The sequence below is a fragment of the Alosa pseudoharengus genome, unplaced genomic scaffold, assembly GCF_046254945.1.
Source record: "Alosa pseudoharengus isolate Yale_2024_CS ecotype anadromous, Long Island Sound unplaced genomic scaffold, YU_APseudo_1.1 YU_APseudo_1.1_scf_7, whole genome shotgun sequence".
In the NCBI taxonomy this organism is placed as follows: domain Eukaryota; kingdom Metazoa; phylum Chordata; class Actinopteri; order Clupeiformes; family Clupeidae; genus Alosa; species Alosa pseudoharengus.
Genome location: NW_027468859.1, coordinates 19063753 through 19090455, shown reverse-complemented (window position 1 = coordinate 19090455; position 26703 = coordinate 19063753). Strand labels below are relative to the sequence as shown.

At 43.8% G+C, this 26703-nt stretch overlaps 1 protein-coding gene across 1 annotated transcript in view; it reads right to left on the bottom strand.

Annotated features, from left to right (window-relative positions):
* The window catches only part of tbc1d32 (TBC1 domain family, member 32), a 68102-nt gene extending 41669 nt beyond the window's left edge, over positions 1 to 26433 (bottom strand). The window contains exons 1-19 of the mRNA XM_076272830.1: positions 26128 to 26433; positions 25667 to 25834; positions 24583 to 24744; positions 23917 to 24094; positions 22394 to 22465; positions 21925 to 22050; positions 20707 to 20785; positions 20301 to 20404; positions 18926 to 18987; positions 18257 to 18407; positions 16737 to 16796; positions 15690 to 15792; positions 10058 to 10195; positions 9268 to 9357; positions 8324 to 8466; positions 6829 to 6956; positions 6198 to 6399; positions 3232 to 3311; positions 2620 to 2758 (exon numbers count right to left, since the gene is read on the bottom strand). Of these exons, the coding sequence (XP_076128945.1) occupies positions 2620 to 2758; positions 3232 to 3311; positions 6198 to 6399; positions 6829 to 6956; positions 8324 to 8466; positions 9268 to 9357; positions 10058 to 10195; positions 15690 to 15792; positions 16737 to 16796; positions 18257 to 18407; positions 18926 to 18987; positions 20301 to 20404; positions 20707 to 20785; positions 21925 to 22050; positions 22394 to 22465; positions 23917 to 24094; positions 24583 to 24744; positions 25667 to 25821 (2172 nt within the window). The 5' untranslated portion in view covers positions 25822 to 25834; positions 26128 to 26433. The remainder of the gene's footprint in view (positions 1 to 2619; positions 2759 to 3231; positions 3312 to 6197; positions 6400 to 6828; positions 6957 to 8323; positions 8467 to 9267; positions 9358 to 10057; positions 10196 to 15689; positions 15793 to 16736; positions 16797 to 18256; positions 18408 to 18925; positions 18988 to 20300; positions 20405 to 20706; positions 20786 to 21924; positions 22051 to 22393; positions 22466 to 23916; positions 24095 to 24582; positions 24745 to 25666; positions 25835 to 26127) is intronic.
* Between the last annotated feature and the right edge of the window lie 270 nt (positions 26434 to 26703).

The window sequence follows — 26703 nt, the reverse complement described above, 5'->3', positions numbered from 1 at the left end:
GCAGCAAGATCATAAAAAACAACCGGGATGTCAATAGACCTTTTTCACAGCAGCTGTTTTCACATGAAATAGCAGGGCAAGCACTCAGGTGTTACTAATTACCTTTAATGAAGTCTCTGTTCAGTTTATGTGTAGCAGAATCAGAACCTTAATTAATGTCATTAGTAACACCTGGGCCTACCATATATTTCATGTCAAAATGGCTAATGTGAAAAAGGTCCATACTGAGTGTCAAATCCAAGAATTTCAAAAGAGAGGGAGGGAGAGAGAAATGAGCAAGAACTTCTCGTCTGTTGCACACAGTAAATGTGAAAGTAAAACGCTGTGGACACCGGCACCCACATGACCCTGTTATTAAGCAATATAGCAATATAGCACAGCTGAGAGGTGTTGTTAGGCACGAAGCGAGCAAAGCGAAGCTGAGTGCCGTTAAACAACCCTCAGCTGTGCTATATATGTGGTCTCAGCCATGCTATATCGGGAAAGCGGCATCGAACGTGATTCAACCAATCATAATCAAGGACCGGAACTATCCGTTTTATAATTCCCAATACGACCCCGCACACCAGCGTCGAACTCTGCCGCCACCTCCACTGATGTGTAGGATTGTATTGAGAATAATGTCATCCAAGTAGTCAAATTTCATGTCGGCACCGGTGTCCTCAACCCTTAAAGTCTATATGTGTGTGTGCATGTGTGTGTGCGTGTGTGTGTGTTTGTGTGTGTGTACGTGTGTGTGTGTGTGTGTGTGTATGTGTGTGTGTGTGTGTGCATGTGCATAATATGTGCAGTTTGTTCATAGTGAAAGCAAAACTGTCAGCAAGGCCTGTGGACAAAGGCCCGTGGAACAATGTAGCTACAAAACCAAAACCCCTCCCTGATGGGAACACAATAACTCCATTACGGTTCAGGAACAGTGAGGAGAACAAAAGAGGAGAAGGTGAATTAGGTTCATGATGAGCACACACACACACGCGCACATACGCACGCACGCACGCACACACGCACGCACGCACGCACGCACACACACACACACACACACACACACACACACACCTCCCCCCAGGGAGGGCCCGGTCGCTGTCGGAGATTAAAAGCAGCGATTAGCCGCGTGGGAGGAGAGAGTGGCGAGCATGACACCGCTCCTGTCATCGGGAGAGCTCACTTATCGTGGAGGAGACAGCGAGAGGGCCGCTTCCTACAGACACAGATGAAACATGCTGTGCATCAGAGAGGTGCTTTCCAGGCGACAGTGGGGTGGGGGGGTGTGTGTGTGGGGGGGTCTGACTCTAGATGTTTGAGTAATGACATGTTCACTGAGGGGATGGACTGGGGAACTCTGGTCTGTCAGAATAAACGGGACCGATGTACCTCATCCAATACAAAATGAATGAATGGACACTTTCTATTCCCCCTCCTTGGTCAGGTCAGCTGGGTTTGGGGGAAGTTATCTGACCCAGGATTTCGCAGGCCTTTTTAGAGATTGTTGCGGCAACATTTCCAAAAAATTGCGATGGAAGTGAAAGCAGGAGGAAGTGAAAATTGCAAAAAATAGATGCATTTCTTTTTTAATTGATGGCAACTAAGAATATGAAGACCAAAATCACACTTTTCATCTGGGTTTTCTTATTAAAAAATAATAAGAACGGTAAACAATTACAAAAAAAATCAAAGTATGCTTTATTTGTAGTTAAATTAAAATTCACAAAGCAGCAACCTTTTGTAGAACTGTCCAACAAATTAAATAAAGAATAAAAAATAAAATAATAATTCTTGTGATGCCAGAGATGTTCAGGGTTGACTCGGCTCTACACCCCCCCCCCCCCCTAAAAAGATGGCATCATGTCATATGTTCCAATACCTTTATATATTTTGGAATTCATATTTTGTTTTTGGCTACGAGTGGAAATAACTTTGTGCATAGTGCATTAGAATATGTGGATGCAATTCAGTATTTCTGTCATTAGTTAAAATAAATGTTATGCTTGGGTAATAGAAGAGATACGTGTCTTGCAATTATATTAATTTCTATGATTTTGGCAAGCACTACAAAAACTGCCAAGAACTAACAAGGACATCTCCAGATGTAAACGTTTGGCAATGGATTGCATAGCCTACTCAAATGTCAGTAAACCCAAAGTAGGCCTAAATTAACTTATTTTTATAGCCTAGATAGGTTAGCAACACCAGGTTGAGAGATGCAAGTAAGCAGATCAACTTAACGTTAGCCCTCTATTTTTTGACAGCAAAACTGCAGCAAACTGGAGCGAACAAGTTACAGGGCGGTCTCTGGTGTCTGCAGAAGTGAGTGTGGCATCTGGCTCAATATTGTTTGTGAGGGACTGTTGTGGTAGGTGAAATATCACAGGGAAACTACAATGATTGGTCAAGTTTGCTGGAAAACCGGTGGTTTTTGGACAAAATTGCAAGGTCGGCCACAACTCCCTCCCAGGGATTGGTCGAATTTGCGTTAATTGTTATGATCGCAACATCACAAAATCCTGGAGGGACTGTCCAGGGGGAGCAGTGCTTCGATCGAGTGCAGCTGTGGGTCTGCGGTAGGTTGGGGGGGGGGGGTCATGGTTGGGGTGGCAGGTGTAAGGGTGTTGGGGGGCGCACCTGAAGCTTCTTGGTGAAGCGTGAGAACATGTAGGTGACGCACTCGTTGATGGCCCCTGTCTGCTGGAGCAGCAGCAGGCCCTGCGGGGTGGCCGCAAAGTTCAGCAAGTTGTCCAGCAGTGTCTCCTCCCACGCCAGCCTGCAGACAAACAACAACAACAACAACAACAACAACATCAACAACAATATAAACATCAACAACAACAAATCAATCTATCCATCCTCCATCATATCAACAGCATTCTCAGCATTAGCCACTCCAGTGCATGTGATAGTTGTTTCCTTCCCATTCGAAACAACAGTTGTACATGCACTAATAGGACAGAGGTCATGTGCAACCTGACATGCTTCCTGTGACAACAATCTTGCTCAAACTTGCAGAGAAGATAAGACAGCGAGAAGAGAGAAGCAAGATCTACACAGTGATGGAGAAGAACAAGGGATGAGGTGGGTTTGGTGGGGAGAGGTGGAAAAGTGAGAGAAAAAGGGAGAGAGAGAAAGAGAAGGAGCTGGGGAAATAGAGTATGTGAGAGACAGAGAGAGAAAGATGGAGAGAGAGAGAGAGGAAAGGGGGAGGAGAGGAAGAGAAGAAACCAGAGGAGGATGACTCACGTGTTTAGGGTCTCCTGAGTGGAGGCTGTGCTGGGGGATCCAGGCACAGGAGTGGGGACTCGCTCCGACTGTGCGCTCGTCTACAACACACACACACACACACACACACACACACACACACAGAAAGACACACCAAAAATGCTGAAACTTTCTGTGTTGAAGTCAAGCGTCCTCCCATCTATTCCCAACGGCCAGACCCCAGACACTTCATGCTGCCTTCTTCAGCTCAGTAATGAGAAGGCACATTATGCAAGTTTTCACACACATACACACACACACACACACACACACACACAAAAGCACCTGCCTGGAGAGAAAAGCCACAGCAAAGAAAACTGATACGGAGAAGCGGTCCACTCCGCTTGCATCCCTCCCCCACCCCCCTCCATCAAAGAGACGGAGGCCTCAGTAGGGATCATTACAGACAGATTAGGAGACGGAATCTCACTCCTGCTTTTTTACTTCGGGTCCCCCCCACACACAGCTGCCATGGTTGCCGTTTGCTGTCGGCTCAGATAAAACCTTGAGATCACAGATTAGACTTTAAAATGTTGTTTTTGTTTCTTTGTTTGTTTTGCTTTGTGTCTTGGAGGGTGAGGGACTCACTGTTCTCAGAGGACTGTGAGATCTGATCAATGAGCTGAGAAGGCTTCAGAGGACCAGTGAGAAGACTTTGTGTGTGAGGACCAGTGAGAAGCCTTTGTGTGTGAGGACCAGTGAGAAGCCTTTGTGTGTGAGGACCAGTGCGAGTTTACCAATGAATGTATCTGACCCAGTGCAAGGCCAACGGTGTGACCGATTCTGATTCTTTCTGGCTACTAATAATGACCATTAGTCGTCAGCAGATGGCTTAAGAGAGCTAAGAAGAAGAACCGGTGACAAGATATCAAAGTCCCCTAACGTCCGCTGTCGTGTGCTATTTTAGACTAGGACAACTCATGACAACACTCGATACAACACTCTAGACCCACAGATGTCACCATGACGGCAGACAAAACAAGTGCCATTTCACCCTGATTCACTTCCTCCAGCACTGACGCCTCTCTACCGTCTGGCCCCGACCTCTCCCCTACGACTCATTGTCAAAGTATTCCTGACACACACACACAAACACACACAAACACATTCCCTTCTCAGCTTAATGTTTTACACTGTCAATCATTTGAGGTGCCTACAGACTCAGGGGTCAGAGGTGAGACATATACAGTCACTGGGGGAGTGGGGACCCTAATCTCCAAACCTCAAGCCAAGACAGAGTCTCACAGTATCTTCCCACAGATATGTGCTTTAAGAGTGTCTGAATTATGCAATTATGTAATAGCTGATGATAAAACATCTTATCCACAGCCCTACCCTTGGGCGTGAGACAACCCAAGTCTCTGTTGATGAACCTCCTTATGTAACCAAGGATGGGATTGAAATGCTGAGATTGTCGTTTGCTTTCGTAGAGATGCATTCTGTTAATGGCTGACACCACTGTCGGGTGAAATGAGCTTGTAAAAAAAAGATAACATTCTTGCGAGCACATTCCCTTCCAAGGTAACTCTGTGGAATCATCGTTTATTGAGCCATTTGCAAGATAACAATTAGAAGGAAAGAGGCAAAACTGCACACACACAGACAGTATGCCTATAGTGTATTTTGACTGGTATTTTATCACCAAGGGAATGTCACACTGCATTGGGAAGTTCCTCTTTATGATGGAAATATTTCACAACCAATTTGCATATGGCCACCAAAAGAGGATGTCTCCACGTGAGCACAAAATGTTACAGGGTATCATGGAAAAACTGTCATAGAATGAATGTGTTTCCCAGCTGTCAAACAAAACATCTGTGTCTGTCCGTCTGTTAGACTCTTCTTAATTAAAGAATTCAAATCAGAAATAAATGAATGGGCGGTAAGAACCATTGGGGATATCTCCATTCTTTTTAGGGGTTCATCGACATACCGGTATTGTGGTATATCATGGTATAAAGGTTCATGGTTATCATACCGTGTGCATTTTCTTACTACTGGCACTGAAAAAATGCAACAGAAGTTGGCAACCTCTGACTTACTAACACACACCATAGACACATATTGTACTGTGAAACTGTGACATTTTCACAGACAAGTATCATACCATACATGTATGCTATAAAAAGTTAGCCTCGTGAGACCATCCTGATCAAACAAACGGCCAATCATCGTTGGTTTTGAGGCGGGTTTAGGTGTGATGCAACGAACAACATGGCATCCACAGATGAGATGAGTGTACCGCAGATCGCGCAAGTTTTATCCAAATTAGAAAGTTTTCCTGGGGAAGCTGTGAAGCTATGAGTCTCAGTCATGCAGCTGGGAGGAATGAACGACCCAGACATTCTCCACAGCCGATTCCAGTCAGTGTTCGGTAGCCCTGAATCTTGGTTACTTAACGAGAAATGGAGGAATATGCTTTCTTCAGAATTGTACCGTGAAAACTTGGTGGGGATTGTCGTTGATGAGGTTCATGTCACATACAAATGGTAAGTTTAAAAACGTTAACGTTAGTTACGTTACCTAACTTAAACGAAGGCATTAGAAGAACACTTCGCTCATCTGATTGCTTGATTTGGCCCGTCGATAACCAACATAGGTGGTGATAGACAGATGGTTTATCAAATCAGCTACCCAGTATTTTCGCCCTTTCCCAAAAGCTCTCCAACGGAAAGTTCCCAGATGGACATGCAGACCAAATGCGAAGTATCCATCTGGTGGAGTCAGGTTAATAAAAAGTAACAATGAAAAAATTTAATACTTTTTGTTTTATTTATTTAAAATGTTTTATATATATTTATATAGGTATAAAGTTTTTTCATTGTTACTTTTTATACGTGCCTTTTGACCTGACAAAACGCAATCTTAAACGAACCTCCTCTGCCATATACTAAAAGGAATATGATTCAACACAGTTGAGAGAGAAATGGAGCCAGTGGAGCGGTCACCTTCCTCCAGGCGGCGGCGATGCTCAGGTGCAGGCCGTAGGGCCTCAGCGCCTGCAGGCCCTCGCAGGTGTTGTACATCTGGCGGCACACGAAGATGAAGGCCCCGCAAACGGCCATGTGGGGCTCCAGCCTGGCCAGCGCAGGCAGGTCCCTGGCCAGCAGACGCTGAGTGAACTGCACTACCACATGGGCCGCAGAGATGCTGGGGGAGGAAGGGAGGGAGAGAGGGAGGGAGGGAGGGAGGGAGGGAGGGAGTTTTGAGAAGGGAGAGAAGGAGAGAGGGAGGAAGAGCAGCTCAGAGTTACAGGCAGCCTACACACGGCACGTAGCTGAAGCATTCCGTTCCCAGAGCATGAGCCGCAACAATTAATGGAAAGGACCATATACAGTTACAGTTATACAGCAAAATACATACTGACGTGAGGTAGGGTCTAACATGTTTCCGAAACGTCATCTGTTGAAATTACAGCTCCTGTTTACACATCACTTATTCCAATCACCAATCAACTCAATCACAGTTAGTCTAATTATCATCATCATCATCATCATCATCACCACCATCATATATCGGGCACACACAGCAGCTAATGCAGACCCATAACACTCCCGATGCTGAGCGAGCTGCACTTACCTATCCCCGTCGGCCGAGAGCAGGTTCCTGTCGTAGAGGAAGAGGGACAGCCCCCTCTCTGTGGTGGCTATGCGCGCCAGCGTGTCGGCCACGTGGATCAGCGTGCTCTCCGGTGACTTCAGCTTGACCTGCGGGCAAGGTCAGAGGTTAAAGGTCATGGGACAGGGCCACAGGTGATACGCACAGGTGCATCTCAGAAAATTAGAATATAGTGTAAAAGTCCATTGCCCTGCACAGACTGAGAGATTAAAGGCTCAGGATACTATTGCCGGGGTTTTGACTTAATTAGCTGATTAGAGCTCCTGTCAGGTCAACATTTCTGTATTATAAATTCTTTATTGCAATATTTTTGAGATACTGGATTTTTGATTTTCATGAACTGTAAATCATAATCATCAAGATTAGAATAATCATGATTAAAAAAAAAAAACTTATACCGGTATGTTAAAACTTATACTTAAAAAAATATATCACTTTATGTGTAATGAAGCTAGATTATAATGAAAGTTTCACTATTTGAAATAAATAAGGGAAAAATAAATGAATTACTTTTCCATGATATAGCAATTTTTTTAGATGCACCTATACCACCTGATATGTGATGTACATTTCTCTCCTGTACCACCTGATATGTGATGTACATTGAAAAGTTGTGAGGGGATATGTTGAGAGGGGTGAAATAAGTGTGCATGGATTGCTATGGGACTATTTTTGCATGTTTTGGTGTTTGTGTTTATGACAGAACAAGAGGGGTGTGACTCGACCACACCTCTGAGAGTGACTATGGTAAATCAATCAATCAACCAATCCTACTGACATGTACACTTATTCATTTTATGCTGCCATGAAATTGCTTCATTTCAGCACATTTCTGTGTTCTCTGTTTTTTGTTTGGGAACAAGAGACGTTTGGAGAAGTCTGCTGCTATGACTCATTGAGTGACAGTCAGAAAAAAATATTTATCAGTGCAAGACAATCAGGTGTGAATAAACATCAAAACAAATATGACAACATGTCAGTGTTCATTCACCTATGACAATAGACTTCTTTTAACACTCCATCAGTTCAATATGAAAAATGACCAACATGGACTCCACCCTGACCTCAGCCACTGACTACACACAGGTTGCACAAAAACTGTAAACGCCCGTTGTAAAATGCGTTCATGCCCTGCATATGCTATATTGTTTTACGCCTCCTGAAACTGTATAAGCAACAGAATATATCCATAACTTGACAACATTCCAAATTGTACGGAATTGACTGGCAAGGGAGTGGCCAGTGTCCTCTCGTTCGACTCATCAGTCATGAGCATGTCATATTGATGTGATGTAGGGTAAGGTCCACCGCTCATTAGGCCTCTCATGGTAGGCTGTTAGTTACCAGAGTTCCTTAGTGATCCAATCCAGGCTCAATCCAGACGTGACGTTAATGTTAACGTTAATACAGTATACGATGCAATGTGTGTGTGTGTGTGTGTGTGTGTCCGTCCTACCGGTCTCCCCTTCAGCAGTGTGATGACGGGGGCCAGGAGTAGCTCCAGCACGACGGGCTGGTAAAGGCAGTCCACCGCACAGTCCACGCGCTCACACAGCGTGTGCAGCACCTCCGTCACCAGAGCCGTAGGTGACAGGGAGTCTGAAACACACGCACACACGTGCGTACAGGCGCACACGCACACACACACACACATGCACACACACACACACACACACACACACACACACACACACACACACACACACACACACACACACACACACACACACACACACACACACACACACACACACACACACACACACACACACACACACACAGTCAGGGAGAGATGTGGCAATGAAACGGAGACAGGTCAGACTTTCTGGTTGTATGTTGTTGTAATGTGACAGTTTAGAGCTGAGGGCCCCTCAAGCTGATAATATCCCCCATAAATATGCCATTGGCCAGTCTCACACCCTTGCTTTCTGTGTTTCCATTGTAAGAATGTATGTCCATGATTCTTAAAACTGTGGTGATATGACAGTTCTTACACTGGAAATTCACTGTTTCCAGCATATCATTCACACAGACTGCCTTATTAGATGTGCTGATGTTCTTAGGAATTCTGGGCTGGTGGATATCAATGACTGTACTGGATAAGACAGGCCAGGCCCAGAGGGGGAGTAAATGACACTTGCAGACAAGGAACCGCAATAAAAGCTGACAAATGATTAGCCTTTAACCCTCATTGGCCTTTTCGCCACAGCTATTAGTCTTTTTAATGGGCACTATTTAAAGGGAAGGTCTTTTTACGTGAGCCAAGTTTGGGGTGTGCCTGTGTATGACCCTGTGTGTGTGTGTGCACGCGTGTGTGTGTGTGTGTGTGTGTGTGTGTGTGTGTGTGTGTGTGTGTGTGTGTGTGTGTGTGTGGTAGGGGTTGACACACAAAAGACACACCTGTATAAGTGGCATCATCAAAGGCGGGTTTTGGGTGCTGGTACATGATTTGGATGAGTGTCACCACCAAGTCGGTCAGCATGACAGGATCTGAGACACAAAGACCATGTGATGCTGCCGTTAATGGCCTGTGCTCCACACACACACAGATCACAGTCGTTCACATGTTATTTGCCATGCTATTTACATGTTTCCTGTCCTTACCAACATGATTTAACCTTTTAAACTTTTAAACTTTTTTTTTTTTTTTAATCCTATCAATCAACCTTATGCTGGAATGGAGGAAGAGAATAAATAACCAATGGGGAAACCACAGCTTCATGAACAATACTTCCTTAACACCCTCAATATCACTATAAAGTCAGACCCAGCTAATGGTCAATCTAAATTTGGCAGCTTTTACTATAATCGCTCTCGGTCAGATGGTTCTTATGATTACCGTATGTTCTTAAAATTAACATCCTCATTGGAACTGTAACTGGAGAGTTCTGAGTAACCCAACTGACCGCCAAAGAGAAGTGTGTGACACATGGGCACGAGGACCCGGGTTCGAGTCCGGCCTGGGTCATTTCCAGATCCGAACCCCGTCCCTCTCTCCCACTCACTTCCTGTCATTCTCTCCACTGTCCTGTTATATTAAAGGCATAAAAGCCCCCTCCCCTTTCCCTTCCCCCAAAAAAAAAACTGCTACCTGTCCAAGTCTTTCATACATAAACACATCATTCACTGGAACTGATTCAATCAACTTGTACTGTGTAGGGGCCTCTATGGCCTCATTCTCGCCCCTTACCTTTCCGGTTCTTGACTCGGATGGGGAAGAGTTTCCTGCCGTTGGTGTACATGAGGAGGCGACCGAGCATGCACAGCGAATGCACAAAGTAGACATACTCCAGCTCTTTTCCTGTGTAGAGCATCCTCTGCACACAGCCTAGGCAGACACAACACCACACATTAGCTACAGCAGATGTCTAAAGCATAATAGGACGATCAATAACTGGATAACGCATTAGTTTTGTTCAAGTGAGTGAAGTTGCCCTGTAGAGTTCAGCCTCTAATTGCTGGGAGATATTGATTAGGCAGTTGATCAAAATGGCCTGATATCACTTACAGGGCGGCTACACCAAGCACGTAACTGAAGCGTTAGTGTTGCGTCTGCTGCACCAATTACGGTAACCAGACTTGGTAGTGGCGCGTACGTCCAAAAAAATTAGACCAGTCTTCTTAAACTATTTTTATGCTAGGCAAATGGAATCGCTCTAAAGTCCGGGCCAACAGTGGAGTTATCAGGAATTCTTTAAAGCACAGTGACAGGGAGGACATTCATCGGAGATCAGGAACTTTGTCCCCAGTAGGGAGAGCTGTTGCTTAGATACCAGGATGGAGAGTATTAGAGGGCACGTCTAGATGAACCCCCTAATCACTTCAAGAAATAATACATTATAATAACATTTAAGATTGCTAAACACTGTGTTTTTGTTTACAGTTGCAAACGATATGGTAACTCATACTAGACACATCAATCACACTGCAAGACATTCTGACATGTCAGAGATCCAATCACAACAGACTAGAATAGGAATGTTCATTGTTCTACTACTACTCAGAAGTCTGATCAAACTACATGACATGTCGGACAAGAATTCGGCACGACCCAAAATGTCTAATCCGCTTTAGAGGATGATGCTGCTGCTGCTGCTGTTTGGGGGGCAGTCGTGGCCTACTGGTTAGGGCTTCGGGCTTGGAACCAAAGGGTTACCGGTTCAATCACCGACCAGTGGGAACGGCTGGAGTGCCTTTTGACCAAGGCACCTAACCCCTCACTGCTCCCCGAGCACTGCTGTAGCAAGGCAACTTACTGCTCCGGGTTAGTGTGTGCTTCACCTCACGGTGTGTTCACTGTGTGCTCTGTATGTTCACTAATTCATGGATGGGATAAATGCAGAGACCAAATTCCTTGTATACGCAGGTATACTTGGCCTAGAAACCTGATTTACATTTTACATTTTAGCAAGTGTCTTCAGTGTTGTCCCATGAAAAGATATAATAAAATATTTACAAAAATGTGAGGGGTGTACTCACTTTTGTGATACATTGGAATGAGTTGATGGTTATATTCAAAATAACACTGCAAATTTGAATATGACTGTTAACTCATTCCAATCTGTTATACCACATATACTGCTAATAGATTTGCCCACATAATATTACATATAGTAAGTATACATATTACATATCTATACTGGTGATAGATTTGCCCATATAATATTACATATCTATACTGCTGATAAAGGTGATGGACTGGCCAAGCATGTCTCCAGACCTAAACCCTATTGAGCATCTCAAATGGAAGGTGGAGGAGCGGAAGGTCTCTAACATTCACCAGCTCCTTGATATCGTCATGGAGGAGTGGAAGAGGATTCCAGTGGCAACCTGTGAAGCTCTGGTGAACTTCATGCCCAAGATAATTAAGGCAGTGATGGAAAATAAGGGTGGCCACACAAAATATTGACACTTTGGGCACAATTTGGACATTTTCACTTAGGGATGTACTCACTTTTGTTGCCAGCGGTTTAGACATTAATGGCTGTGTGTGGAGTTATTTTGATGGGCCAGCAAATGCAGACTATTATACAAGCTGTACACTCACTACTTTATATTGTATCAAAGTGTCATTTCTTCAGTGTTGTCCCATTAAAAGATATAATAAAATAGTTGCAGAAATGTGATGGGTGAGATACTGTATATATATATATATATATCCCCTGGAGACAAGAAATACTATTTTCTGATTGGCTTTACGTCGTGGAGTACTTTGGCTCCACCTCATTCGTTAATTCCATATATCGGGGCACATTGGCGGCCGTTATCCCCAAAGATTCTAGATGCTATGCGCAAGATGGATTACTGGCTCTAGAATCTTTGGTTATCCCTTACATACTATTGATACTTTAGGTTTAGAGGCTTCCAATTTGACTGATTGATGGAGTGAGCCAACAACACTTTGATCAATGTTTAGGTTCTTCAAATTTGAGGGATCTATGAATCACAAAAATGTAGTTGTCTGATTCACCCAAGCCTGATCTTGGTTAAACAAGAGGAACAAAGAGGACTTCATATCTCTGATTACAGACTGCTCTGCCCCGTGTAAGGGCAGACCGCAAAGATAAGATCTTCCTGGACTACACCCAGCTGATTAATTATTTCCAATGGAGTATGGTGAGGAAATGTATTGATGCAACCTGAAAAGCCAGGCCTGATAAAATAATGAGAGGTTGTTCAGCATCTGCACTGGGGCAAGACTCATTAAATAATATTTAATCTTGTCCTTGAGGAAGTTGACAAAAGGATAGTTGCTACCTGCTCTCTAACAAGACAGTCTCGGCTCCAGACAGACAGACAGACAGACAGACAGACAGACACACACACACACACACACACACACACACACACACACACACACACACACACACACACACACACACACACACACACACACACACACTTAATATCGATTCAGTTCCACCAGTCTCCCTATCTTGCTTTTCAATTCAAGAGTAGCATGCTCCTTTTCTTTTGCTTTGCTCTCAAACGCACTCTGGCATCTGATTCAATTAGGATGAAATCAGGCCTCTCTCTCCCTCCCTCTCGTCTCTCTCTCTCCCTCTCTCTCATCTCTCTTTCCCTCTCGTCTCTCTCTCTCCTCTGGGGAGAGCGGACTGGCGGGGGGCCATGGAGAAGGGACAGCAGGGGGGTCTGATAAATATAGGAGACGGCTGCTGTGGAGGAGCTAGGCTCCACTTATTCAGCACTTCTCTCTACCACTGTTACTCTGGGCAAGGCAACAGTGTGAGATGACATGTGCGTGTGTGTGTGTGTGTGTGTGTGTGTGTGTGTGTGTGTGTGTGTGTGTGTGTGTGTGTGTGTGTGTGCGTGTGTGTGTGTGTGTATGTGTATGTGTGTGTGTGTGTGTGTGAGTGTGTGTGTGTGTGAGAGCACTTAAAACAGACAGAAAAAGGCAGAGAAACTGTGAAAACAGCTTTCAAAGAGCCTGCGGAAGGAAAGAGGATAAATTCAATGAGTGAAAGGGTAAGAGAAATACAGTAAAGGAAGACCAGACCTCTCTCTCTTTCTATCTATCTGTGTGTGTGTGTGTGTGTGTGTGTGTGTGTGTGTGTGTGTGTGTGTGTGTTGCCACACAGCAGGTGAGAACACTTGCGCCCAAGCGAGAACCCTGGGGATCCAGACGACGTAGGCGGCTTTGGAGAAAGCTATTAATCACGGACTGCAGCACAGGCTTCGGGGAATAATATCCAATTTTCTCCTTAAATGCTGCGATTCAAAGGACATCCTCGGGCGGCGTGGCTCTGCAAGTGGATACACTCAGCAAAACCCAGACAGGGTTACAGGCTGCACAGCATGCCGTTAACTCTGCTGAGGTCACCACTGTATCACATACTGTACAGTATCTTATGGTATAACATATTAATGAGATGAATGGGCCGGGACTGTATCTATTTCCATTATTATTATAATTCCATAGTAATTGTGCATAATCAAGTGGTGTTGAGATCAGGATTCATCAAACTCATCTGACCCCTGAAATCAAAAAATGGTGTTTGTTTGTGTGATTGTTCTCAGAAATGATCTAATTGGAAGAGCCATAACGCAGTGGTAGCATGGGTGGTCTCTCTGTACCACACACAGTTGCAGGGCCCATGAGGACACAGATCTCTCTGTACCACACACAGTTGCAGGGCCCATGAGGACACAGATCTCTCTGTACCACACATAGGTATAAGTATAAGTATAAGTATAAGTATAAGTATATATACTCTTTTGATCCCATGAGGGAAATTTGGTCTCTGCATTTATCCCAATCCTGAATTAGTGAAACACTCAGCACACAGTGAACACACAGTGAGGTGAAGCACACACTAATCCCGGCGCAGTGAGCAGTAACAACAGCGGCGCTCAGGGAGCAGTGAGGGGTTAGGTGCCTTGCTCAAGGGCACTTCAGCCGTGCCTACTGGTCGGGGGTTCGAACCGGCAACCCTCCGTTTACAAGTCTGAAGCGCTAACCAGTAGGCCACGGCTGCCCCCAGGTGCAAGCACTGGCGCCTTAATGCAGGGGCTTACCTGGGCTTCAGCCCAGGGGCCTCGACCAATGAGGGGCCTCCTAATAATAATAATAATGATAATCAATAATAATAAACGGTGTGTCCGTATTCGCGGCGTCATTAGCCTACACTGGAGCTATCCCAACGGGTGTAGAGGAGCTAGAGGAGAGGCTGAAACTGACTGACAAACTTATCATACAAAACCTGGAGATAACGTGGGTAGGATTGAAGCAACGATAAACGAATGACGTGGATTCCTGTAACTGTCCATGAAAACAGAAGGCATATAGCAGGTAAATATCGTAGCAAATAGCCTGGAAATGAAACGGCTTTAAAAACATGTATTTCACTTGTCTCATTGGAGTGAACGCAGAACATGGGCTGTGGCGCAAAGAAATGAATTAGTGATCTGCATCTCCGTTCACCAACAGCTAAGTTTGTGCTAACCCATTCGCACATATAATAGTCTAGGCTATGTTATGTTTTCTCCAACGTTAACGTGAGATATGTCTCCATATAGTGTAGTGATAATGCATAAGGTCATGTTCACGTCACATGAGCCAGCTTGTTCTGTAGGCTAAAAGTATTTCTGTCCCTCCCAAAAAAACTCCTGGGGAACCCCCCGACACGACAAACACATGCACTTTTGAAAAGCTTTTAAACGTCCATATGTGTAGCCCACCCATCTTTTAACTTAGCCTACAGCCAGTGTTGTAAAAGTTCAACGCTTGTTTTCGTGCAGTAGGCTAGCCTTTTTGATAAGCGATGTCATGGGTAGGCTGACGTGATTCGAGGGCTTTCTGTTCCTGTTTATGTAAAGGTTTTACATAGGCTGATGATAGACTACACTGCATGTTATTAACCAAAAGCGCACGCTATGTGTCGGGTCAGATAGCGGGCCGGGTATCATTTAATCATAATTAATATTTGCGGTTGGGGGGGGGGGGGGCCTTAAAAAACATATAGCCCAGGGGCCTCGGGTGGTATTAAGGCGCCCCTGGGTGCAAGGCCCATGAGGACACAGGTCTCTCTGTAGCACACACAGGTGCAGGGCCCATGGGCACCCAGGCTTGAGTCCACTCCCAATCTCTCTGTCGGACTCTTTTCCTGCCCACTCCTCACTAACCTATCGACTAAGGCCCAAACAACAAACAGAAAAAGGATGCTAATTGTTGAGTTGTGGGTGAGGGGGGGGGGTCTTAAGACTTTGGGGGTCTTGGCTATGGTCAGCCCTTAATTAAGACGTTGGGGGTCTTGGCTACGGTAGCCCCTTTTGGGCTCTGAGTGGGGGAATGCTGCTCGTACTGATCTGCTGGTGTTCCATGGCGTAGGTGAGGTCTGTGGTCTCGTCCCCAGCTGGGTCCGAGCTCTCGGCGTAGTGGATGCACTTCTGCACGGCGGCCACAATCTGAGGGGAGAAAGAAAGAGAGAGTAAGTTAGTCTCAGCAGTACAAAAGGCAGCCATCACACACACACAAGTGAGGCGGGGGATGCGCAACACAAGAGACAGAATGCTTAATGATGACACACACTATTGGCACTGCTGTGCTGTGGTGGCAGGCATGACGTGGAAGGTGTAATATGTTTGTTTGTCAATTTTGAAATTCATCTTCTGCATCACCCTTAAATAAATCAAAAGATCATTTAATAAAAAGCAAATTGATTTGTTGTTTTTCTTATTTGGTGGTAGCTGCTAGATTACAGGACAAAAAAAGTTCAATAACCATGAGATATTGGCACTGATATAATGCACCTAAGCTAGTCGCAATACAACACTGAAACTAGCTGTTAGCATTATAGCATCTACAGTGTAGGGCAAAAGGTGAATAATGTGCAGTATTCTAGCCAACAAAGTGTTTAGATGGTGCTTGGCAGATGCCAGGAACAATGTGAACCCAATAAAGCAGAGGTAATCACATCTCTCTCTCTCTTTCAGGATCATCAACTACTGTGTCATGGGTGTGTCCGAAACCTGCAGCAATAATGTAGCTCTCCAACTGCTCTCTGATTCCCAACAACAGACTCAAAGTCGCTGTGGCTAACTGAAAAGTCTCTTATCAATTAGCCTAAGTGTACACAATGATTTTCTTTTGTAATGTTACTTGCTACCGGCCACAATATTCCATTAACCTCAATAAATGGTAAAAATTAACTTATATTAACTATTATTAACCGCTGAATCTATGTGTGTACTGTACACCACGAGTGACGATAAAACATTTGCTTGTCAACAGCTGCCAAGCAAGTCATATGAGCACGTCCAAACTGTGCTGATGCAAGTGACCTGTGATGAGTGCTGTAAAATCCTTTCCACTGCCCTGACACCCCCCGCCTCGTCTGGTCATTACTCACCACTGACTTGTACTTCCTTTCCAGGAGACGCAGAACCACAGTCCGGCTGTAGTAGCCATGCTGCAAGATAAGGGGAAAGAGAGAGAGAGAGAGGACTCTCAGCTTAATTCCCTTGACCTTGTTCACTCTGAACTAATACATGATCTACAAACACGTTCCTTTACATTCGCTTCCTTGTAGCACGTAGTGCTTAGTTGTTGGGCTGAACTGTTGTTAAACTTTTGATATGCTTTATGAACTGGAAGCAAGAAAATAAGATGAGAGTATAGTGCTGTTCATTTATTTACTTTGACAGAATTCATTTACTATTAAAAGCTAATTTTTCATTTTTTGAGGTATGCTTTCATAAGCAACTAGTTTTGCTGTCATCCTCAAATTAATTTACTGTAAAAGCTATGTAAACATGTGAAACTATTGCCATTGAGGATGGAGAACAACATTTTGATGGTATATCACCATGTGAAGCCACATCTATCAACAATCGAGCAACAGTATACACTGTGTATCACCAAACTACACCAGATTGCTGGCAAACTTTTTGCATACCTTTTATGTTCTTAGTGCACTCAGGGCCAGATGTACGTACATTTGCGAACGTAACGTTATCAGCGCCATGGACAAACCGCAGACTGCGAACGCTGACAGACCCAAGTTTCCGTCGTATTTATCAATCGTTCAATCCTTGGTGTAAACTGTTCCTTTCTCTGCCTCTCTCCGCCCATAAACGCAATTTACGAACGTCCACAACTAAATGGCAGAGCCTACAAGCGCAGTTGAATGAAGTTAACTGATGACAACATTAAAAAGAATCAAACGTTTAGCGATCATGAAATAATACCATAGATGATAAGATGTCAACGAGCAGGGAGATAATGAAGATCAGTAGTTCTAGTCAAACTAGCCTACTTGTGAACGTAGGCTATGGAAAATTGGTCAAATCTAGCAAGTATGAAAGTTTAAGTGAATGACGTGAAAGTGAAAGTAAGACATTCGAAAGGCCAACGAAAGTTAATGTTGCTTTTGATAGTAGCCTACAAAGACTTGCAAAACTGGTGCTCTAAATAGCGATTCTGTTGTCTTTGAAAGGTTCTCTTATTGAAGCATTGAACTTCAATTTGGATTAACACCTGCTTTTACAAGGCGCAAGTATTTAGGCGCAGAATAGAGTGCGCTTTCAGGAGCAGTCTTTGTACATACCGCGGAATACATAATTAGGCGCTCTTTACTCTTCCCCTCCCATCTTTTTACGCTAAACTCCCACTTTCCCCTGGATCCTCCCATGAATGCATATGTATGACACGAAAAGCGCAATTAGACATTTTCAGCTCCCGCGACAGGCGGATTGCGCTTTTACCTCATTGCGGCCTGTTTGTACATACCTCGCAATGCTTTTAAACGCAAGTTGCGAAACAAATACGCCTGAAGTGGGCGCAAAAGCGTTAGTACATCTGGCCCTCATTGTAGACCAAAACCTCTTTCTGATGCTCTGAAATAAAACAAAACACATAAACTGAACCCACCATCCATTTCTTGAACCAGGTGGCCTTGGTGTCGAGCAGAGCGAGGAGGTGGGGAGGCTCTAGGACCCTCTCGGAGCCGTGGGGCCCCAGGCCGGGCTCCGAGTGCAGGGACAGTAGGGCCAGCGTGCTCTCCACGATCTCCTCCATATACCTGCTCAGCAGACGGACCACATCACAACACAACGCAAGGAAACGCAACGCAACGCAACGCAATGCAACGCAACGCAACACAGCACAGCACAACACAACACAACACAGCACAGCACAGCACAGCACAGCGGTCACAAATAATACACAAGAATCTGAATTAAGGCACATAAGAAAATAAGAGATATACCAAATACTCCTCTATCTATGTGATTTAATTCACAGATTCACAGAGATTATCATAATGGTCCCTTCAGTTTGCTTCCACATTTTTGGATGGACAATGAAAACTGAGGGGGTCATGTGTCACAGCTTGTCTGATTCTAAAATGCCCTTAATTGGTATGAAAAACCGCTAACTCAAGGGGTGAACCTCCAGCAAACATGCTAAATAAGAGCCCCATTCTCTCAGATGCTCCCAGCTGTTTGGTTCAGCGCTAGAATGACTTCCTATTGTGTTTGTTAGAGGTCTTTATGGGGTGGCTCTTCCTTTCGCAATAGTGTATGACAGGAGGACCCTCACTTCTCTGGGTGGCGTATCCAGAATGAGGTCACTTCCTTTTGAAAGTCGTTCATCAAGCGCATCTGTAATGACAGAACATAAGACAGGTCATACAGGGACTCTCATTTTCACTATGTGCTGCATTCAAGTCAAACTGAAACGTAAAAAAAAAAAAGTAACAGCAGTGTACACATTGTCAATTCGGCTAGGAACTAAATATTTCAATAATGCTAACTCCGCTAGTGCCTTCAGTTAGCATGAAGTATTTGTAGGGCATGCCTATAGACCCTTTCAACTGCATAAACAAACACGTGCGATTCCAAGGCATTTCCAGTGGCACAGAAAACAACAGTGAGTTAATGGCAACTTGGGGACAAACTAAATTAAAATTAAAAAGTATTAGGGTCGACATTTTCTAGACCAGGGGTCGGCAATTACGTTTGGACCCGGGCCAATTTTTTTTCAGACAATGGCATCGCGGGCCATAGCTTTTGTAATGGGGGGGGGGGGGGGGGTTATAGGCCTACTATTTAAATTATTAATTATTATATTATATTAAAATAAACATCATCTAACTTTTAAAATGCATTTAATTTAATTCCATTAAAAACGTTTATTTGCTTATGTGCGCTGTTTTTATGCCGCCTGCTGCATCTCCTGTCGTCTCTCATGAAACAGGCGACTTGCCTAGCAACTTGCCGTAACTAATGTGTAGGCTACAAATATTATTCTTTTGGATGACGTGTAAATGATTAGCTGAACATTGCTATATGCTAGTTATCGATGCAAAATGTCGTTGTCAAAAGCCTTGAAAAGAAAAATTGATTCAGAATGCAGGACCTACAAAGAAGAATGGAAGCAGAGGTATGTGTTGAGCCTGCCTGCATTTCTTAATGCCAAGCCTATTAATTTAACGAAACATAGGCTATTTTTGACCTTGCCCACTGGAAGAGGGAGACAGGACACTGTTGTTTTTTTTTTGCACAAGATTACGCGCACTCGCGTGCCAATACCGTTCCGACCTGTGCGTCATGGATAACTGCAAGGATGTTCCACCTGTTTTGTCACTTTAGTAGGACTATCATCTATACCTCAATAAATGTTTTGAAATTGATGGGATTGCTGTAGGCCTTTTTTTCTTTTTAAAAACATGGGGTTAAAAAAAAAATTCATTCAACAGCAAATTAACGTCATCTCGCGGGCCAGATAGAATCAATGGCGGGCCAAAATTGGCCCGCGGGCCACTATTTGCCGACCCCTGTTCTAGACCATTACACTAAAGTCAAATTAATTTTCATTTTTAAAGTATCTGCATTGGTTTTGAACCCTTGAACCGTAAACCCTCTAGACACAGATTGAAAGGATCTAATACAGATCGAAAGGGTCTATACATTACCTGTTTGAGGAGTCGTGACACATCCTGCCTGGTGGCATCCATGCCATCCGTGGCCACAGGAAAGCTCACTTTGTGGTACAGAAAGTCATTCTCCAAACTTTTAGCTATTCGTTTCAAAAGGCAGAGCAAAGAAAAATGCATTCAAGGTTAAATATCTCAGTCATTCAGCTGAAACACTCTTTATTCAGCACCAAACGTCTGATGAGGCCACTACATTATGAGATTCATAGAAAAATCTAAAGTGCTCATGGACAGGAAAGCAGAGACAAGAGGGGGGGAGGATTATGTCTGGAATTATGTTTGGTTTTTAAACGTTCACATCTCTCATTGGAATTCTCCTAACCCTGAGGTGTTGTCAATGCAAGGGACGCGGTGGTCCCCTCAGGTGTGGAGTGAGGTGATTTACCTAGGCTGGTGTAGATTTCCCTGGTGACACTGAGTGGGCACGAGGAAAATGTTTTGGCGAAGAATCGCAAAACCTTATCCTGTGAAGGACACGAGCAAGAACACACAGGAGACAGCATTCAGAACATGGTGGCGCCATAGACACACACACGGAGAGGGAGAGGGAGAGAGAGAGAGAGAGAGAGAAGGAAAGAGAGAGAGATAGAAAGAGAGAGACTCTGATATTGAAAAGCTTGATATTACTAGGCAAATGATTGGACCTAACCAATATTGTTAAGCATTTTTAAAACTAAGGAGGCTAATTTTCTTAGTAGTTTTATAAAAACTATCAACAATAATGAAATATAATAAAAACACACAATATAAAAAACAAGCATTAGACCCGGCCCCTTAGTAACTACACTTCCAAAGGCATGGTATAGCTATATTAGTCTTAAATAAAGTATCATAATGTACTGATATTAAATGGTACTTCCAAATGTCTCAGTGAATGCATGCACACATACACATACTGTACCTCAGAGGTGTGAAAATAAACTGTTTTGCACATTTGCAAATGTGCGAGAAACCGACTGTGTTGTGTTGTGTATCTTGTGTTGCTCTATTTTTTCACGCATCAGACTAGCAAGGTTTCAAGGGACTAGGGAGGTTTCAAACCATTTTCATGCGATACTGTTGAGATAACCTGGGAATGTTTGTTCAATTTTCACCTGGATTTGTTAACAGTAAATATAGATTTCAGAAGGTCTCCATGCTATTATTTAGAACAAGACTTAAAACGATGGGAAGAGTTGCATATGTGAAAGTCGACAAAGAAATGTGCATAATTATATGTGTATGTGTGTGTGTGTGTGTGTGTGTGTGTGTCTGTGATTGTGTGAGAGACAGAAGGCCAGAGGAAGTGAGAGTGTGTGAGAGTTGATGATGTGAGTCTGTGTGTTAGTTTTTACAAGGTCAGGAGGTGGTGGCTGGGTTGAGGAAGTTTATTCCTAGTTTAGTGTGAGTTTATGTGTTGAACGTGTCTGTGGGAGAGGGCATTCAGGGTCAACTACATATGACGTGTAAGCGTGTGTGTGTGTGTGTGTGTTAATCATCTGGGTCCATATTAAGTTCATAGTCATTGAGGGCTGCAATATAGGTTTGTGTGTGTGTGTGTGTGTGTGTGTGTGTGTGTGTGTGTGTGTGTGTGTGTGTGTGTGTGTGTGTGTGTGTGTCGTACACTCAGGTCAGGGTCAGGGTCGGCGAGGGCTGCGGACAGGTTTCTGCGCAGGCCAGTCCAACTCTCACAGCTTAGTACGTCAGAGGGGGGAGCACAGCACAGAGACTGCAGGGCCTCCCAGCGCATCTGCACACACACACACACACACACACACACACACACACACATTTAATTAAATTGAGTATAAAAACATTCACATTTTTTGTCTGGCAAGAAAGGAAGGAAGTATAGCAGTCATTATAGTTATAATCATGTTGCACACACACTAACACGCGCACGCACACGCACACGCACACACACGCACACACACACACACACACACACACAAACACACACACTTTATTTATTGAGGTTAAACAAGAGGTTAAAGACAGTGTCCCAAACAAATCTACCAGCACAAAGCTTTCTCTCAGAGTAAAAACACTGAACCCAGAGAGAAAGTGATGATAGAACAGGGCGGCGGGCGTACCTCCTTGGGTCTGCTTGGGTCCAGCTTGTCAGCAATCACCTGCAGCTGCTCATGCTTGATGAAGGCATAGGTCTGAGGGAGGGAGAGGGAAGCATCTGTCAAGTCAGCAGTGCATACACACTACCACAACTCCGCTACCACCAGGCGAGCAAAAAAAAAACACCCATCTGCCTAATATAAGCAATACAACACAGAGACGCAGCGGTTCCAGAAACCGTTCCACCCCGTGTGAAGCCCCAGAGCAACTGAGGTGCACGTTAAAGTGACACTAGTATTTATGTTGGAGAATTGGGGTGTTTGGGACTCGCTGGTGACGGCGCTTTTTCTGTGCTTCTCTCCCTCAGATGGCTTTTGCCCACGTTAGCAAATTCTAAATTAGCCTGGAGACAGTCACATTGCAACACTCTGGCTTATTATTAAATGAGGTTTCGTTGAAGGAATTGTGTTTATTTTTTACTTGTGCTAATCACTCTATGCTTCTTTGCTCTGAGATTTTACACTATTTTGTATAACATACAGTATTTTATTAACTTTTAAAATGATTATTATCAAGTCAGCCATCAACAGGCCTTTTTGGGTTTATGTACAATAATCTCTCTGATATTTGAAGAATTATCGAAGCGAAATGATAAAAGAACATTGCTAACCTGCAAGAGGCCATTTGCAAGTACAGTGAAGGTCTTTCATTAACATGTGAAGAATGCTAGAAAAGTCATGTTATAATTCCAAATGAAGACACAATGAGTTGATGTAAAATCCAATGTTAATCCAATAGAGTTAGCTACTGTATATAGAGCAGGTAAAAATCTTGAAGCTGGCGGGCGAAGTAAAAGTTCTTTATTCTGAATGTTACAGCAGAGTGTAGCCATGCACAGCACTCAGGATACAATGCTACTAGTAAAGCCAAGGCACAAAAAGCACTTGAAATTATAAATCAGTAGTTAAATATAGGGACTGAATATGAAAACAATAGGTTCTCCACAGGTGTCTGTCTGGAGTCATATCGGGGGGAGCAAATGGTGGAAGGGAAGCCCAAATATGGCCTTCCTGGGCGGATTCTCCGAATTATCTTTTCAATGTAAATGTCTTGTGAGGGGGAAACTATTAATTAAATACACCACTTGAGGTGGAAACATTCTGTCTGGTTACAATAAACATCCTGTCTCATTCGTCTGTTTTGGCTGAGACAAAAAGACAATAATATATTGGAAACCACCAATATTCTACACGCACCATAAGATATGTGCATTATGCGAGCTTCTGTCAGCCTCACCGCCTTATAGAACAACGTACACTGTTAGTGTAGATCAACATTTAGAATCCAATAGCTAATGCATTTATATTTCAGTGATATTGCAGTGATATTTCTAGTGTTGCAGAACCCTGTCTAAATGTTAACAGAAAAGGGAAGTTGTGCATAGTCAGGTGCCCAGACAGACAGACAAAGAGCCAGACAGACAGACAGACAGACAGACAAAGAGACGGACAGCTAGACAGGCAGAGAGACAGACATACAGGCCTACCTGGTTGAAGGAGGAGTCGCTGTCAGAGCAGTTGTCGGTGTAGTGGCTGCTGGACTGCTCACGCTGGCTCTTGCGGTGCATCTCCTCCTTCTTCAGCTGGTCTTCCTCAAACTTGTTGATGAGCGACTCCACCACCACCATCATGGTGTTCTTCAGGGTCTGCATCATCTGCTTGTATCTGCCGGAAATTAAGAATGAAGAATTAGGCTGTGAAGGCCATAGGATATGCATGCAGAAGAAATATATTATATTGATAAATACTGTTATCTGTTTCATAGAGTTTGAAAGCCTCACTGTCTCATAACATCCTTATTACATTTACATGTATTCATTTAGCAAATGATTGTATCCAAAGCAACTTAGATATGTCAATTATATTACAAGTTTTGTCTGTCTGTCTGCACAACTTCCCTTTTCTGTTAGCAACTTGTGGTTTTAAGTGCCTTGCTCAAGGGCACAATGGTGGGAGCTGGGAATTGAACCCACAGCTTTTCAGGCAACTGCATGCTAGCCCAGCTCCTTAACCACTACGCTAATACTACCACCATATCACGAGTTCCAGACCAATTTGAAAGCCAGTAGTAGCCTATTACAGCGTCCTCAGCCTTGTGCTCTTACTTACGAGACTATATGAATGAATGTAAGTAACTGAATGAGTTGACATACTCCACAGACTCTCTGGTCTTCCTCGTCACAGCATGCACGAGTGTGTCTTGTCCCGTGCCGATGGCATGGCCCTCTTCCTTGGCGCAGTTCTCGGACTCCTCATCAATAACAGCTCCAAGGCTGCTCTCCACATACTGCCGCAGGTACTTAACAAACTCATAGCTGGACCACAGACAGAGAGAACAAGTGAGATCAGTGCTTCCTGAGCCAAGCAAATAAACCATTAGACGACAGGGGACTAATTAAGAAAAGTCAAATGAGAGTGTCAAACATTCCAGCCACTTTAATTTAGATTGGCAAACAGCAGCCAACACCCAGATTAAAGACCTCAATAAAATGTAACAAGCGCCCATGAGTGAATGAAGTTTTGCATAAACTAATTAAAAATGGCAAACAATTTTGGCTTTTTAAATACAGGATCCGAGCACTACGTTACTGTCGTTGATGAAAATAATGACTAAGAAAGTGTAGACAAGTTTTGTACATTTTTACTAAAAGCTTACTTGGACTTGGACCATTCATAAACATCATGATCCAACTAGAAGTTAGGAATGAATTTTGGTATGCCTATTCCTAAATCTCCTTCTAGAACAATTAAGTGTCTGTCTATCTATCGTATGCATATACGCTCATACGTTCATCCTCCGCAAACTACACTTTTTGTGGCATTCAGCAAATATCTCCTCATTTAATGTAAGTTCCTTCGGACAATAGGCCTACGTTCTACTCTACGTGCAGTTGTCCTCCATCTCAGTTGCATCAGTTTTCTAATTTTGAAGGTTCTAAAACATTATTATGCTTCACTGAATCCTGAATAAATGTTGTCCCCCCCGACGATAAAAATAATTTAGCAGAGGTAGGGATAGGAAAACCAAAGGGTGGGAAATCCTCACCATCCCCCCCTACAAATCGCACCCTGCATCTATCTATCTATCTATCTATCTATCTATCTATCTATCACAATTTGTTGCATGGCCTTCTATCCCGTCATGCTCATTTGTCTCGTGGGGGCTTCTTTTATCCATTCGGGCTATCTCTCCACACTTGAAAGTTGTCTGCTGTAACGGCCAGAGACTCGTCTCACTTGTGAAAGTTCTTGTCTGTCTCCTCCAGGTGCAACAGGATCTCCTCGGCGCACTCCACAGATGGAGCTCCAGAGATGCGGTCTTTGGTGCTCTTCAGTAGCTGCCTCAGGAGAGACTGCAGTTCCGCCTCGTCGTCCGCCGAGAACTGAGACATGCCTGTCTAATGCCTAAGGAGTCAGTGGACAATTTGAACATATTTTGACATTATCTAGTAGAGGGGAGGGTGGCCTGACCTGACAAGCCTCATTCGTGTAGGTTTACTGTCAAACTTTATGCTCCAAACACCAAGAAGTACTCAGGAAATCAATCAAGTTCACTATTATTTCGCTAGCTGCTACGTTAAAGAGTAACCGAGGACAACCACAGGCAGACAGACCACTTGCACAGAGGTAGAGGTAGTCAGTCCTGTTTGTGCTGCTACCAACGAAAGAAGGTCAGCTTTATGACATGCGCAACCTACCCAACTTATGTATTTTCCATGCAGTGACTCGAGCCAGCAAACAGCATCCAAACAGCAATTACTATAATTGATTTGCAACCCTTAGCTAACGTTAGGTTGCGTTATTTAGTTGTGGTAATGTGCAGTAGCTAGCCCAGGAGCCTAGCCAGCTTGCTTACACTCTCCCAGTTTAAGCCTACTATAACAACAACGATTAAGGCAGTCAAGATGTTTCAAGCGATAAGGGCAGATTCTGAAGCTGTGCTGAAATAACAGTCATTAATGTAGACGAACGATGTTAGGTACAGGCAGAGCCCCCTTATTAGACATTCTCTGGTACAGGTTAGGTACCACTAGCTTCCTTGTATCGACTGTAGTCTCTATGGAAACAGCATGGCGCGTGGAATTGTGGGAAATCCAAGTTGGCATCTACGTTTGCCCAAGTTTGCATCTAAGTAACCATTCAGAAGGAAGAGAGAGACGTATTAAAATGATGCAATAATACAGTACACCGTACAAAATACAGTAAATAGTGTTGGGTAATAGTAAGTACAGCAGCAACATTGTGCTTTATTAGTGTCTGCGACTTTAAGTAGG